At 38.3% G+C, this 14,059-nt stretch overlaps 1 protein-coding gene across 2 annotated transcripts; it reads left to right on the top strand.

Annotated features, from left to right (window-relative positions):
• Positions 1-3,157: 3,157 nt before the first annotated feature.
• On the top strand, positions 3,158-13,810 carry rab4b (RAB4B, member RAS oncogene family). 2 transcript variants are annotated; one of them, XM_061719390.1, is made up of 8 exons: positions 3,158-3,292; positions 6,867-6,947; positions 8,024-8,138; positions 8,376-8,438; positions 9,554-9,708; positions 9,844-9,939; positions 10,048-10,219; positions 11,077-13,810. In XM_061719390.1, exons 1-7 carry the CDS (start codon positions 3,277-3,279, stop codon positions 10,158-10,160), a joined length of 639 nt encoding a protein of 212 aa, XP_061575374.1. In that variant the 5' UTR covers positions 3,158-3,276; the 3' UTR covers positions 10,161-10,219; positions 11,077-13,810. The 2 variants fall into 2 exon arrangements, with proteins under 2 accessions (XP_061575374.1, XP_061575373.1); XM_061719389.1 differs by having other exon boundaries at positions 10,045-10,219.
• Positions 13,811-14,059: the final 249 nt, after the last annotated feature.

The following is a 14,059-nucleotide window of genomic DNA, read 5'->3' as shown; positions in this document are numbered from 1 at the left end:
CTCGTTGTTGCACTCACTCACTCGGCACAGATTAGTGACAGACCCCAACCTCCATTTCCACAGTAGTAGGATACAAAAACAAATGTCTTGAATTTTTGTGTTTGCGTTTCTTTGCTGTTAAAATAGTCATAAAATGCCAATGGAAATGGCATTGAGCTGTTGAGTTCATAAGTAATTTTTTTCTGTGTTACTACAGTCATGGCCTTTGAGGCACAAATATGTTTACAAGTTTTCTACAGACTTTCTGTTTGCACTTTTGTTATTGCACTAAAAATGTGCACTATTACAGAATGAATGTTCTGCTTTGTTTCTATTGTTTTATATTAATTTATACAATTTTAAGTTAAGCAGGACAGGTTTCTGTTTAAGAAAGATACTTATTTTATTCAGTTCATTTTGTTATTTTGTATTAAAGTGAATTGATGGATAATAATTTGTTTTCCATATGTTCACGACATTCAAAAATATGCATCTAATTCAATTCAGGTTCGAGTCAAATAGTTAAAAAATCATTTCACTCACAAAAAAGGGGCTAAAAAAATTCACCACTCCAGGAAAGGTGAAGATAATCGGGTTGGCCGGCCCTGCAGATGAGGTGTCCCTTATTTATTTTACAGGGAGTTTGCAACCCTAATGCCAAGAGTTTTCGACCTATTCATCTAAGGAGGTAGATTTGTGTCTTAATTATTCAATCAAAAAAAAGATTGCTTCAATCAAAAAATATATTTTCAATAAAAAAAATGTCACTTCAATCAAAAAAAAGACTTCAAAACTTTTTTCACCTTAATCAAAAAGAAAATCCCTTCAAATCGAAAAAAATATTTTCAATCCAAAAAAGGTGTTCAAATGCAATTTTTTGGCTCTCAAATATTTTTTTGCATTCAAACACTTTTCAAACACTTTTTTACTTTGATTGAAAACTTTTTATTGAAGTGATTTTTTTATTGAAAATATGTTTTTCTTTTTGAAGCAACTTATTTTTTAAATGATAAAGACACAAATGTCTTACCTAATGGCCCAAACACAAAAAACACTACTTCAATCAAAAAAGTTGCTTCAAACTAAAAAAACTTCACTTCTATCAAAGAAAACATTTCCAATCAAAGAAAAACCGTGTTCAAATGCATTTTTTTGAGTCTTAAATATTTTTTTAGCATTCAAACACTTTTTTTCTTTGATTGAAATAGTTTTTTTTTGATTGAAGTGAATGTTTTTTTAATTGAAAATATATTTTTTGATTGAAGCAATCTTTTTTTTTTGATTGAATAATTAAGACACAAATCTACCTCCATATAAACCCAAATCGCAACGAGTAATTATAAAATGCAGACCGTACAAACCTCGGGTCATCGGGAGGGTTTAGTCCATGGGCCAGGCCAGATATCAGTACCACTCAAGGTGACCAAACTTACTCATGATTTTTGAAAAGATCCATGCCTGTAGATAAGATGATATTTTGGTATGATAACCCTTCCTGAGTGGCAGCTGGATCATAGTTATCAGCTTATGAAGTTACCCACCCCCTTCAAGTTAATTGATGATTCTAAATTGGGTGTATTATTCATTTCCTGAATCCTTATGGTCCTGTGAGTATTCCAGTTTTTGTATTTTTTTTTTGTATTTTTTTGTATTTTGTGTTCTAATGTTTATAAAACTAAGCTGGTTCCTTATCTCATTGTTATGTCCTTTATGTCCTGTATTTGCATAATAAAGACCAGTTTGTGACATTAGCCTAGTGTCTGTTATAGTTTCATAGGAGCCTAATGATGCTCTTCTAGTTTAAGGCTCACAATGACCAGTAACAACAATATAGTAGCCAGGGGTATATTATACATTTCCTGAATCCTTATGGTCCTGTGAGTATTCCAGTTTTTGTATTTTGTGTCTCTGTTGTTCCTAGATGACACAGGGCTAAAATATATTATATCATTTAGGCGAAAATTGTGTAAAAATGTGTGTTGTTTATAGTTTAAAGAGCTGCAGTGAACTCTATGTTGTTCAGAAAGATTCACATCTTAGTTTGAATGAATGCTTAAAAGGTCCACTTTAAAATGATACCAAAGACAATATTGTGAAACATTGACAGATATCCTGTACATGAGTCTAAACCAGGATATGCACCAGCATCTAAAATGTAATTTTCTGAAGGGGGTGGGTAACTTCATGAGCTGATAAATATGATACAGCTGCCACTCAGGAAGGGTTATCATACCAAAATATCATCTATAGACATGCATCTTTTCAAAAATCATATGTAAGCAGTGCTCGAGTTGTAAAAAAAAAAAATCAGGGGGGATGGTGGATTTTATCATATGGGGACAGATAATTTGTGCTGATTACAAATAATATAATATATTACAAATAATAGCACTGACCAAAACACCTGCAGAAATACTGCAGGAATGACATAGCAACAGTTAAATGCAGCCTTCTGTAAGCTTTAAATATCCACTGGGCTTACATCAAATACATCAAAACACAACAATAAAAAACAGTTTTCTGAACTTATCAATATGATTATGTCCTTCACAGGATAAGTAAAATGGATCACTGCAAAAACTCAAAATCTTAACAAGAATATTTGTCTTATTTCTAGTTAAAATGTCTCATTTTAGTAAAAAAAAATCTCATTACACTTAAAACAAGACTCATCACTGGAAAAAAACAACAATTTTCACCTCTTTCATGTAGATTTACACTTGAAATAAGTAGAAAAATCTGCCAGTGGAACAAGATTTTTTTGCTTGTAATAAGAAGATAAATCTTGTCTCACTGGCAGATTTTCTACTTATTTCAAGTGAAAATCTACTTGAAACAGGAGACAATTGTCAAATAAGTTATTTTTCTGGTGTTATTTTTCTGGTGATGACTCTAAATGTTGAAATAGCAGTAAAACCACATTCATTGATGAAATGACATAAGGGATGGAAAGGAGGGATGGCAGTTTTACAGGGGGGATGATTTGGACTGTTTTTATTTCAGGGAGGATGCCATCCCCCCTCATCCCCCCTCAACTCCAGTACTGTATGTAAGTTTGGTCACCTTGAGTGGTACTGACAAGTGAAATTTTTGGCTCTGGCCCATGGACTAGTTATCAAAAAGCCAACGCGTTTAAAGGTACGTGAACGCAACACGGTGAGAACACAGATGACGTAGCTCGCCGCCGTGCTTGGCCCCTGCAGAGGAAGCGAGCAGCATCCTACACATAAACACCCCACAGAGCTGCAACACAGCTGCCACAATACCAAAAGAATCGTAAAAGAGCCGAGGGTCGACATGTCGGAGACATACGGTACGTTTTTCTGTGGGGGTAGTTGGGAATTTAGTTCCATAAACGCTGCTGTGTGGTCTGGAGTGATACTGTTTTCTAGCATTGAGGCTAGTTAGCTCACCAGACTGCAATGGTTCATACTCTTTAACGCAGCTTTCATGAGAGGGATATTTAACATTGGTATTGGGTATTTAACTCACACTAACCGTGTGTATCCAGGGACTAATTCTTCCACAGTGGCGGATTACCTTCCTGTTTAAGCGTCAGTAGCAGATGGTTGACAGTCCAGGTGAAAGTTAAGCCAACTTTAGGTGAAATGCAGGAGACACTCAACTCTGAAGTGGTTTGTTGAAACTCAAGCCTAATAGTTACGTCGGTTGTAAGTACCGTTTTTTGCAACAAGATTAGTGTTTGTGGGCCACAAGAGGAAGTTAGAAGCTCTGACTTTTTCATGTCTGGGTTTTTATTTTTTTTATTTATTTAACCTTTATTTAACCAGGTAAGTAAGAGAACAGTTTCTCATTTACAATGGTACCTGGGCAAGAGGCAGCACAAGTGTCAATGAGTAAATGCCACTGTAAGTAGATAGATAGATCTTTGTCATTATCAATATGTACAACCAAATTAAAAGGGTTCTCCAGTCAGCCCATCATATAAAAAATAAAATAACTGAAACATAAATCAATAAAATGAAATAAAAACAAATAAAATAAATATTATGTATGTATATTCCCCTCCACACATACATTTATTTATTTATTTTATTTATTTATTTATTTATGTATGTATTTGCGCAATGATAACAGTAATTTTGTTATCATACAAGGACAAATAATTTTTGCAGGAGAGGAAAAGAAGCCCGAAGGGCTTATAAAAAATCTTCCCCCTCAATACAAAATCACCAAAACAAATCAATCAATAGAAAAAGAATAGAAAGGAAAAAGAAAAGGTAAAAGAAACAAAGAAAAATACAATAAACACCCAAACAAAAATATCCATGAAATGGCAATTTAACTCAAATGGCAATTTTTACATCAACATACGGACATTACAAGAACTTTCATCAACATACAATCATTTTTTTTTTTGTTATTGCACATTAGCTCCTGTTTTTGTTATGGGAATGGTTTTTGCTGTTGGATAAAAGCTGTGTTTGAGTCTGTTTGTCCTTGTTTTCATGAGTCTGTATTGTTTCCCAGATGGCAGCAGTTCAAACAGTGAGTGTCCAGGGTGTGAAGTGTCTTTTATTATATTTTGGGCTTTTTTCTGGCAAAGGGAGTGGTGGAGGTGTTCCAGTGTGGAGAGAGGGCAGGTATGAGTAAAAAGTGTTAGCGCTGGTCCGGAAGATTTACAAACATGTGCAATAATCATCACAGATGAATGTTGGGAGTGTATTTTTGAAGGAGGAGAATGGGATGAATGTGTGAAGTTTAAGTGTTCGTTGCAGATGATTCCAATCACTAGCAGCAGCGAACTGAAATGAATTCTGGTGCGGGCTTGAGTCACCTGTGGAGATGCAGCTGCTGGATGTACATCCCTGCATCAAAATTACCTCCCTCCAGTTTCCACATTCAGCTTTGTTTTTATTCACTATTTTTAATGAATTGATTAATTGAACAGGACTGTTTCCAATAGAAATAATCAGTAGGACATTACTCCTTGTGTTGTGAAATTACACACCATAATTTTCTCTCGTTGAACTCTCCCAAGCTCACTCTCACCATCAGTTTCTGCTTGTACTTTGTTCCTCTCTCATTTCTTGTATGAAACTTTATCCATGTGATCACCATATGTGGAAGCGTGCCAGCGCTAATGGTAGGTTTAAAAACCACGTATTGATTTATGTCTCAGTCCTCAAGGCCAGCTTCTCTGGGAGATCAGATGTGGAAATGGCTAAAGCATCATGAGCAGATGCAATAATAATATTTCTAATTAATGTATTAGCCTATTGTGGGAGCTTTTTAAATCTGCATTTTTGTGAAGAAATGGAGACGCATCAGGCACAGACCTGAGGCTGAGCTGGGCATGAGCGTGTTGTCAGTTTGTCTGAAGGTAGATGTTATTCTGTTTCCGTCAGGGGTTATTTAATACTGACGTATAAAGAATACAGTAACCCAAAGAGAGAAAAGTGTTTCTTTTGAAATTCCTGTCTTTTCACGGCTTTGACATATTGACAGCTTGATGGCTGTATGCAGATCTCGCAGGAGAGTATTTAATGTCTGGGGTTTTTGAAAAGCTGAGGCAAGCTTTAGAGACGGAGCTGTTATGGTTTGATTCTGCCAGTTCTGCTGTGATGGTCACTGACACTACAGTTGATTTGTAATGCTGACCATTGTTGCAGTAAGAAGCGGCGAGTGCCAGTAGCCACTATACTGCAGCCGTTCAGTTACCGTGAATTTGACCTCCAGCTTGTGTTGTCTAAGAAAACATATGCCTCAGTCAACAATAGTTCACTTTAAGCTGAGCTCTGTTGGTGGTGTGATGTGGCTCCAAGAGCACTGTGTCACCGGCATAACAAGTTTAAATGTCACACAAGGACAAAAATATAAACTCAACGTCCTCCTATTTGTCTAAGCTCTTGTATCTGTTGACCTGGTGTGCAGCTGAACATTCACAGGTCTTGCTGGTAATTTCAACACCAGTCACTAATCATTTGCCTGGCCAACACTTCTTATCTGCAGACTGTGCTTAAACTTACACTAAAATTACAATCTGTCTTTGAACTTCAACTGAAGCGAGCCCTCGGGAGGAAAGGTGTAATTTGTAATCACACATTAGCACAGTCTTAGGAACGCATCATCACTCATGAATTTCCAATTATTCTTTCATCATCTTTCTATAATTTCTTTTTTTTAATCCTGTAAAAGTCAAATACTATAAAAATGTCCTTCTCAAGACAGACCTGCCTAAGAGCACCACAGAAAAAAACCTGCCTTCATTGCTCTTTTTTTTTTCTTTTTTTTTTTTTTTTTTTATTCATGCGCTCAGTCAGTTTTTCTGTATCTTCTGAGTCCCGTCAGAGCTACAGCACAGCGTACGTATGCAAATGCACCCTGTAATATCATCTACCACAGCAATCTGTCTGCACTCTGGATGGCTTCAAACATCAGGGGTTTTAGTTATTCTAGATCATGTGTGTGGGCTGAGTTGGACTCTACAGAGGATGAGTCTTCCCTCAACAACAAAAACAACATCTGTACAACCAGCTGGCCTCAGTCATACAATCCCTATGCAAGTCTGTTGCCCTAAGATATGTTTATTACCTAAAGGTTTTGCATTGATTTCATTATTTATTTACTTTTTAAATACAGGGACATACTTAAGGCTTTGGTCATTTTACCCCTTTTTTAATAGGCTTATTTATTCCTCACGAAAGCCTTTTCAAGGGGAATTATAAGTGGCACAGTATCACTGATAGCATGTGAAGCTTGGTGATTAGTGGGCTAATTTGGGTTTGGATCCTGTGAAAGTAGTGTCTTAATGGGATTAGGACTAAATCTAAGCATTGTTTCTGAGGATGGAAGAGCAAAGAGCAACAGTTCTGCCACTTAAATCGCTCTTGCACTGAGTTCTGCCTCCACTCATCTGCTTGCAGACTTCCTGTTCAAGTTCCTGGTGATTGGCAGTGCCGGGACGGGGAAATCCTGCCTCCTCCACCAGTTCATTGAGAACAAATGTAAGTCTCACTGTTATACGGGAGTCACATTTTTTGGGGCTTGATGAAACAAACGCATAAACTGACATGGTCAAGAAATTAGTGCTGCTACTTCATGCCACATTCTTAACGAAAGCCATCTTGGTCTTCTCTGAGGTTACACAAGTTCCTCCAGAGAAACATCTTTTACTGACTCCGTGTTGAGCAATGAAACTTTAATGATGTGGTGAAGTGGCCTGTTGTGATTCCTGACATTTAGAGCGGTTAATTATTGAGCCAGCCTAATATATCACATTTCTCTTGCTTGGAGCGTACTGTACCTTGCAGACATGATCTGTTTAAAAGAGAAACCATACTATATTTAACTTTTCTGTGCACATGTTTGTGCGTGCACATTTCCTGTTACCGGTAAATATAATGTGCACTTTCTGTGTCATGCAGTTCAGGTACGTGTTGTGACCGAGATGAATCTGCACATTTTATCAGGACACAACATTATATAATCACCTTTATTATAAGGTTTGAGGATTATGACTAATAAACCTGTAATTCAGTGTACATTTTTATAGTATTTTAGTTTAATTGTCTCTGAAACACACAAACTGTCAAGATAATGTAAACCAGCAAGACAATAAACTCTGAATGGCGTAAAGTCTTCAGTTGTTTTATTTTTTTATTCAGGTTAATTTGTAGTTTTATTTTGTGAGTAATGTAAAAACACATGAGAACACCTACACATGCTCAAAGTCGCTCACACTTGTATTAATTTGATTAAGACATGTTTGGTCCCTGTGCAGGGAGAAGGGAGATAAAGGGAGGCCAAGCTGACAGTATTAATTTCATTTTACCTCCCTTTAGTCTCTTCTGTGGAAATGAAGTGTTTGAAGATAACAGCTCAAGTCTTTGAAACAAGCACGACACAACATCACATTACAGAAGTAAGATTGTAGGAGCGGTTGAAAGACTTGCCTCAATTATGGCGAAGCACGCATAATTATGGAAGAACTAAAACATGATGCAACAAGAACTTTGCTTTTTTTTTTTCCTTTTTTTTTTTTTTCTTTTTCTCTAATTCTCTTCTTTCAATTCCTGTATAGTTAAACAAGACTCTAACCACACCATCGGCGTGGAGTTTGGTTCCAGGGTGGTCAATGTTGCTGGGAAGACTGTTAAACTGCAGATTTGGGACACTGCTGGCCAGGAGCGATTTCGGTAACTAATTATTACCTTCCATGGTTTTAGTTGTTTGTTTTATTGCTTTTTTTAGACCTGCAAGGTGCAAAATATTTTACTGAGCCCACACAGCGGGTCATGGCTCTGCAGCTCAGAGAGACTCCACTGGTGTCACGAAGTCCCACGGCTACTAGTTTAAACAACCTTTTTTTTTTTTTTTTTGACAGATGTGTCAAATACATGATTGTCAACAACAGGTCTGCATTCTCTCCACAGTTCTGTGACACGGAGCTATTACAGAGGAGCAGCTGGAGCCCTCCTCGTCTATGATATCACAAGGTAAAACAATCCCTGCACTCCCAGTTAGACCACTTTAAAAGATCATAGCTTTCATATAACAGAACAGGGGGGAAAAAACCTTTTGTGTTTGTCTCTGCCTGTGAGCAATCTCCTCCAACTCTGACTTTCTTTTTTTTGGGGGGGGGGGGGGGGGGGGTTGTTGTTGCATAATGATCATTTGGGGAAAAAAATGGTACCAAAAACTTAAAACTGTAGATATCCACAGTAACTTTATTTTGAAGAATTACAGTGGCATCTTGAACTATACGCACTGATGCATGCAGCCTGTAGGTGTTGCATAGCGTGCATGCAACCTTCATGAATGGTGCAGTTGAATGGTTTGAGTGCTCGGACCGATACGGTGAGATGTGAATGCCAGAACCAGGCCTGTATTTCACAGAGTCTAGGCCTTGATAAATAGGTTGAGAAATCCAGATAGGGTGGATGTGGTAATGCAGAGAGGAATGTTAACAGATTGTGATTACAAGAATGCATGAGTATTCCTGCTCATGCATGCACAGGGGGATCGCAGCAGCTGTAAAATGATGTAGAGGTCCTTCAAAGAAACTGTTGAGTGAGGTGAGAATAAAGGAAGTGGTTGGATAAAACCATAGAGGGATCTGAGAAACAGAAAAGTTAACAAAAGGACTGATTAGGAGTTTAACATAGTACTGAAATACGTGACGAGTTGAGTATGTGAATCTGATTGAGGCCAAGTTGGCCCACCCCATCAGTGTGTGGACGAAAAGTTGCATCAGTCTTAGCTTGTTATTGAAAGCAGCTGTTAAACATTACTGTGAAGGCCTACACCCTTCTGTTCACCTCACTGACCTCATGTTACCATGGCCACCAGGGTGCAGTTTCCATGGTAATGTGTTGCCTCATCCCATCCAAGTCTCCATAAAAGTTTAAGCTGTCCAACAGAGCGTTGCATGGTTACAGTCCTAATTTTTTGATTAGTATTATCAAAGTATGAGTACATGTGTTCACACATTACTTGCAGACAAGTCAATATGTAAAATATTCATTCACCCAAGGTGTAACACAAATAAAGAAAGTGCCATTTCTCTGACTTTATGGTCCAATAGTGAACTTTTTTTTTTTTTGTCTTTTAGCCGAGAGACATACAATGCTCTGACCAATTGGCTGACAGATGCACGGACACTTGCGAGCCCCAACATTATTATTATACTGTGTGGCAACAAGAAAGATCTGGATGCAGATAGAGAAGTGACGTTCCTAGAAGCTTCACGCTTTGCACAGGAGAATGGTAACGAGTGTGAAATCCACATCATCACATTTTATTTGTCTTGAATATTCTACATGTAGGCTAACTTTTTCTGCTCTCCCCTCCATTCTGATGATCTTACCCCTTTTCTCTCTCTCTCTGTTTTGGCTGGTAAAGAGCTGATGTTTCTAGAGACGAGTGCTCTGACAGGTGAAAATGTTGAGGAGGGTTTCCTGAAATGTGCTCGCACAATTCTCAACAAGATAGATTCAGGTACATTGTTTATGTTTGTCGGTATGTCTCAGGAAGATGTATTTATCTGTGACATCATGTTTGCATGTTTCTTTTTAAATAATCTGTTTATGGCTCACTCTCAAGGAGAGCTGGACCCGGAGAGGATGGGCTCGGGTATCCAGTACGGGGACGCATCATTGAGGCAGCTGCGGCAGCCGAGAGGCACGACAACACAGAATAAGCAGCCGTGTAATTGCTAGGGATCGGCTTCATCTTCCCCGGATCCCCCAGGTGCACACGCACAGGGTGCCCCCTACAGGTCAGTGACAAGACATCAACTTAGCCTGTAACAGGGCTCCAGACTGCGACCAATTGGTCACACATTCACACATATCGTGTGAATGTGTTTGAATGTGTATGAATGTTGGCGGTGGTCGGAGGGGCGCAAAATGGCAGCCACGCTTCCGTCAGTCTGCAGGGCAGCTGTGGCTACAAACGTAGCTTAGCACCACCGGTGAGAATGTGTATGAATGAATAATGGTAAGTGTAGCACTTTTGAGATTCATTGAATGTAAAGCATTTTTAGTACGTGCGCAAGATTCAGGAGTCTGTGTCGAGTAGAAAGTGCTTTCATTAAAACTTTTCTCAAAATTCTGAGATAATTAATTAGTTAATTCAGAAAAACAGAGCAGATTTTTTTTTGTATTAAAATATTCCTCGGAATTCTGAGATTTTCTCGTTAATTCAGAAAATAGAGCGATTTTATTTTTTTCTCAAGTGAATGCAATACGCTTCCATACATATCGCCAAGGAGGAGTTGCCATTCACAAAATTCAGGGGCCTGATTGAACTGTTAAATAAATCCCACTTACTGTAACGACACAGCATGTGCGCAGTTCATATCATTGGTGTTATTGCTGATGCAATGAAAAAGCAGTACATTGCTATTACTGTATATTGTCTGTGTTTATTTGCTAAATTATCAGTAATGCAGTTAATATAGACAGAATTATGAATATGTTGTGTCGTAATAGATGCTCCTAAATTTTGTGCTGGTGCTCCTAAAATTTTCAGTAATGGAAAAAGTTAGTCTGGAGCCCTGCTGTAACGAAAATATTTTTAAAATTAAAGACTACTTTAAAAGAATGGTGATCAGAGTTGGTTTTCCTTTCTCAGAACTCTCAGCTCCAGATGTTTTTTGGTGTGTGTGACCATCCTCCCTGCCCGTCTCACACACCACAGAGCACCTTGACGAGTGGTGGTGGAGACTACTGCCGCCCCTGACCTCTGGTAAGCGTCTCTACCCTGAGGGGGTCAGCTCGGACCTGCATCTGGACAGGGTAACCCCTCAGTGTGAACACGGTGGGATCATAAACAGAGACGTCCTTATCACTTACTTACCAGACATGGACAAGTCGAGGGTTGTTTGTACGGGCTTCCCTACTGTTGTTTATATCTGTGCTTTTTTCCATTTGATTTTTGTCATCCCAAGATGCTTTCTGTATTTGCACATCAATGTTTGTAAATTATTATTGTTAAACTATTTCAAGCGCTCTCGTCAATTAGCTTCTCCAGATATGGCTCATGATTAGTTCGGATTAAAGAGCCTAAGAGTAAATAACTGGGTGTCTGAAGTACCAACAAACTTAACAAATGCCATTATAGCAGGAATTTCAGCCTCCCCATCTTTCCACCCTCCCGTTTCATATCCGTCTACATCAGATGTACCTCAGAAGTAGGTGTAGGAATAAGTATACCCCCAATATAAGACGGTGGTGGAGTGTACTATGGTGGTTGCTCTGAAACAGTACCCTTGGAAGAAAATGAAAAAAGGAAAAAAAAGCGATAAAGACACGATTAAAACGGAAGCTTTTGTACTGTATCTCTATGGTAATTTGACCAAAGCATGTCAAAGACATTTTATGAATACCTTAGGAAATTGTATCAACTCTTTAAAAGGGACAGATGGATATGTCTTTTGTTTAAAAAATGAACCTGCCCTTGATTGTACCTAATTGTTACAGTCTGTGTATTCTTAAAGAAGTCAACTTGCACAAATGTTGGATTTGAACTATTGTATAGAAATGTTAAATCTGCACAAGGTTTGGCAGTTAAGTATTTCTTTTTCTCAATTAAGCTGCTAATTGGTGAATTTTGGTGAACTTGAGCCAAACTGGCCCAATATGTCATGATTAAGTCCTTTTTAATTGAAGTTTTTTGGTTTGGATTAGATGCACTGCTATCATGTGGAGTTCTGGCCTCAGCGCCATACTTGATATTGTAAATCTATTGTATATTATCCCCAAAATATAAAAGGGAATGGTTCCATCACCCCACTGTACACCTGTGGGTCACGTCAAAAGCACAAAGAAGAAAAAAATGTCTGTTATCCAAAGATCCTGAAGATTTTAGATTCGTACAAATTGTTAAAACTCTGCATGTCTGGTCTTAATAGAGCGAAAGAGCCATCGGTCTGTTCAAAATGACGTCTTTGATTCTTCCTTCTAGCTTTACTCCATGACCTCGGCTTTGAGTCATGGTGCTCTCCGTGAACACGCTACACTTGGGACATGACAGCAGACCGTTGTTGGCGTTGCCTCACTGCTGCACTTTGGAAGCTTTTATGAAACGTACTTGTTTCCCTGGCGATGCTTTATCATGGCAGGTAGTAAGTGCGTCAGGATGAAAGTCAAGATTCTGTTTATAACTTTGCAGGCACTCGCTTCTCTTTGTTGTGCACAAAAATGGCTCTGCTGCGCTCTGCTGTCACTGACTTTGGTGAGCCGACCCAGATATGTTCTCTTTCCGAAAAGACCTTGAAGAACTAGAGAGGGAGGGAATTTCCACTGAAACGCGGTTTCTACTTTTCCTTACGACACTGCTTGTGGTGCTGCTGGAGGAATATGAGGTTGCTGGTTAGTACCACCCCAAACCCCCTCCCTTCCCATGAGTCACAGGCAGAAAGCATGTCATGTTGGCCCAGCCGAGAGCAGATCAAAACAAACAGCTTGCAAACTCCTTTGCCATGTCTCTGTCCTTGGGTGCAAGCATGTGTTCCCCCAGCCAAACCATATGTTTAAACCTAAGTGAGTCAGCACACTGAATGGAGAAAGATGGTGACTTTTCCCAAACACGAGACCTTATTGGAAATCAAGACAAATGCTCGGGAGGTGGATCTTGCTTTTAAAATCTTTACATTGTGTGATATTTTCTCTTCTGGAAGTGCACTTTTACATTTTTATTTTTGTTTTGTTAATATACTGTAACTAGAAATGTACATTTTATTTTATTGAAGAGTATACGGTAATAAAAGATTTTAATTGTAGAAGCTATCATGTCTCACTAAAAAGAACTGAATAGTTGGTTTTGACTCGCTTGTTTCAGCTGAATCTTGGCACAGATGTTGACTGTGAGCTGTAATTGGATATCAGCAGCAACTCTCGACCACTCATGTTCACAGGTAACCACGTATATGAACACTGAGTCAGAATCATTGGGCTGTATGTAGTGTACAGTTGTTCAAATTAGACATATGAGCATTATTTTTTTCCATTTGTTCCAATCTGGGTTCAATCATTTAATAAACACAATCTGGCTCAGTTGTTGCTTAGTAAATATGTGATATACTTAAGATGGATACTTCTGTACATCTCAAGTAACCTATCCTGTAAATAAGATTTGTTTGTCTTTTGAGTGTTGCTCATTGATTGTAATGATTATGCAATTCTCAGTAAACTGCTTGTTTTGCAGTTGATTCATTTTTTTCTGACATTTGTTTTGGCTTGTTTCAGTCATGCAAGTATAAAATAACCTCACCCTCTTCCTTTGTGCATAAATGTAAGTAGCATTTACAAATCAGCTTTATAGACAGCTGACCTGACAGATTGAAATATAACAGTATGTGTACTTAATTTGTTTGTCCACTATACCATTGTTAAGTCAGGTCATCTCTTTCAAAGGCCGACAGGTTGAGGTTAGAATATCAGAGGGCTGCTGCTATGAATAGTAAATGCCCTCCGTGTCCAATTGTCTAGATTTATGCTCTTGGGTCAATACAATAATGACTAGAGTGGTTTAATGTTGCTGAAGTGGATATATTGACTTGATTTATTGATCCTAGACAAGCTGTCCAGATGACCTCATAACCATATTGCTTCAT

Source organism: Cololabis saira, chromosome 4 (genome assembly GCF_033807715.1).
Source record: "Cololabis saira isolate AMF1-May2022 chromosome 4, fColSai1.1, whole genome shotgun sequence".
Taxonomy (NCBI): domain Eukaryota; kingdom Metazoa; phylum Chordata; class Actinopteri; order Beloniformes; family Belonidae; genus Cololabis; species Cololabis saira.
The sequence above is the reverse complement of the archived record's forward strand: the minus strand, read 5'-3'. Positions and strand labels throughout refer to the sequence as shown.

What these genes read in the sequence shown, in the direction of transcription:
- rab4b (XM_061719389.1), top strand. An exon ending in GCTGGCCAGGAGCGATTTCG is followed by an intron (nt 8,139 to 8,375) that starts GTAACTAATTAT and finishes TTCTCTCCACAG; the next exon opens with TTCTGTGACACGGAGCTATT. An exon ending in ACGCTTTGCACAGGAGAATG is followed by an intron (nt 9,709 to 9,843) that starts GTAACGAGTGTG and finishes TGGCTGGTAAAG; the next exon opens with AGCTGATGTTTCTAGAGACG.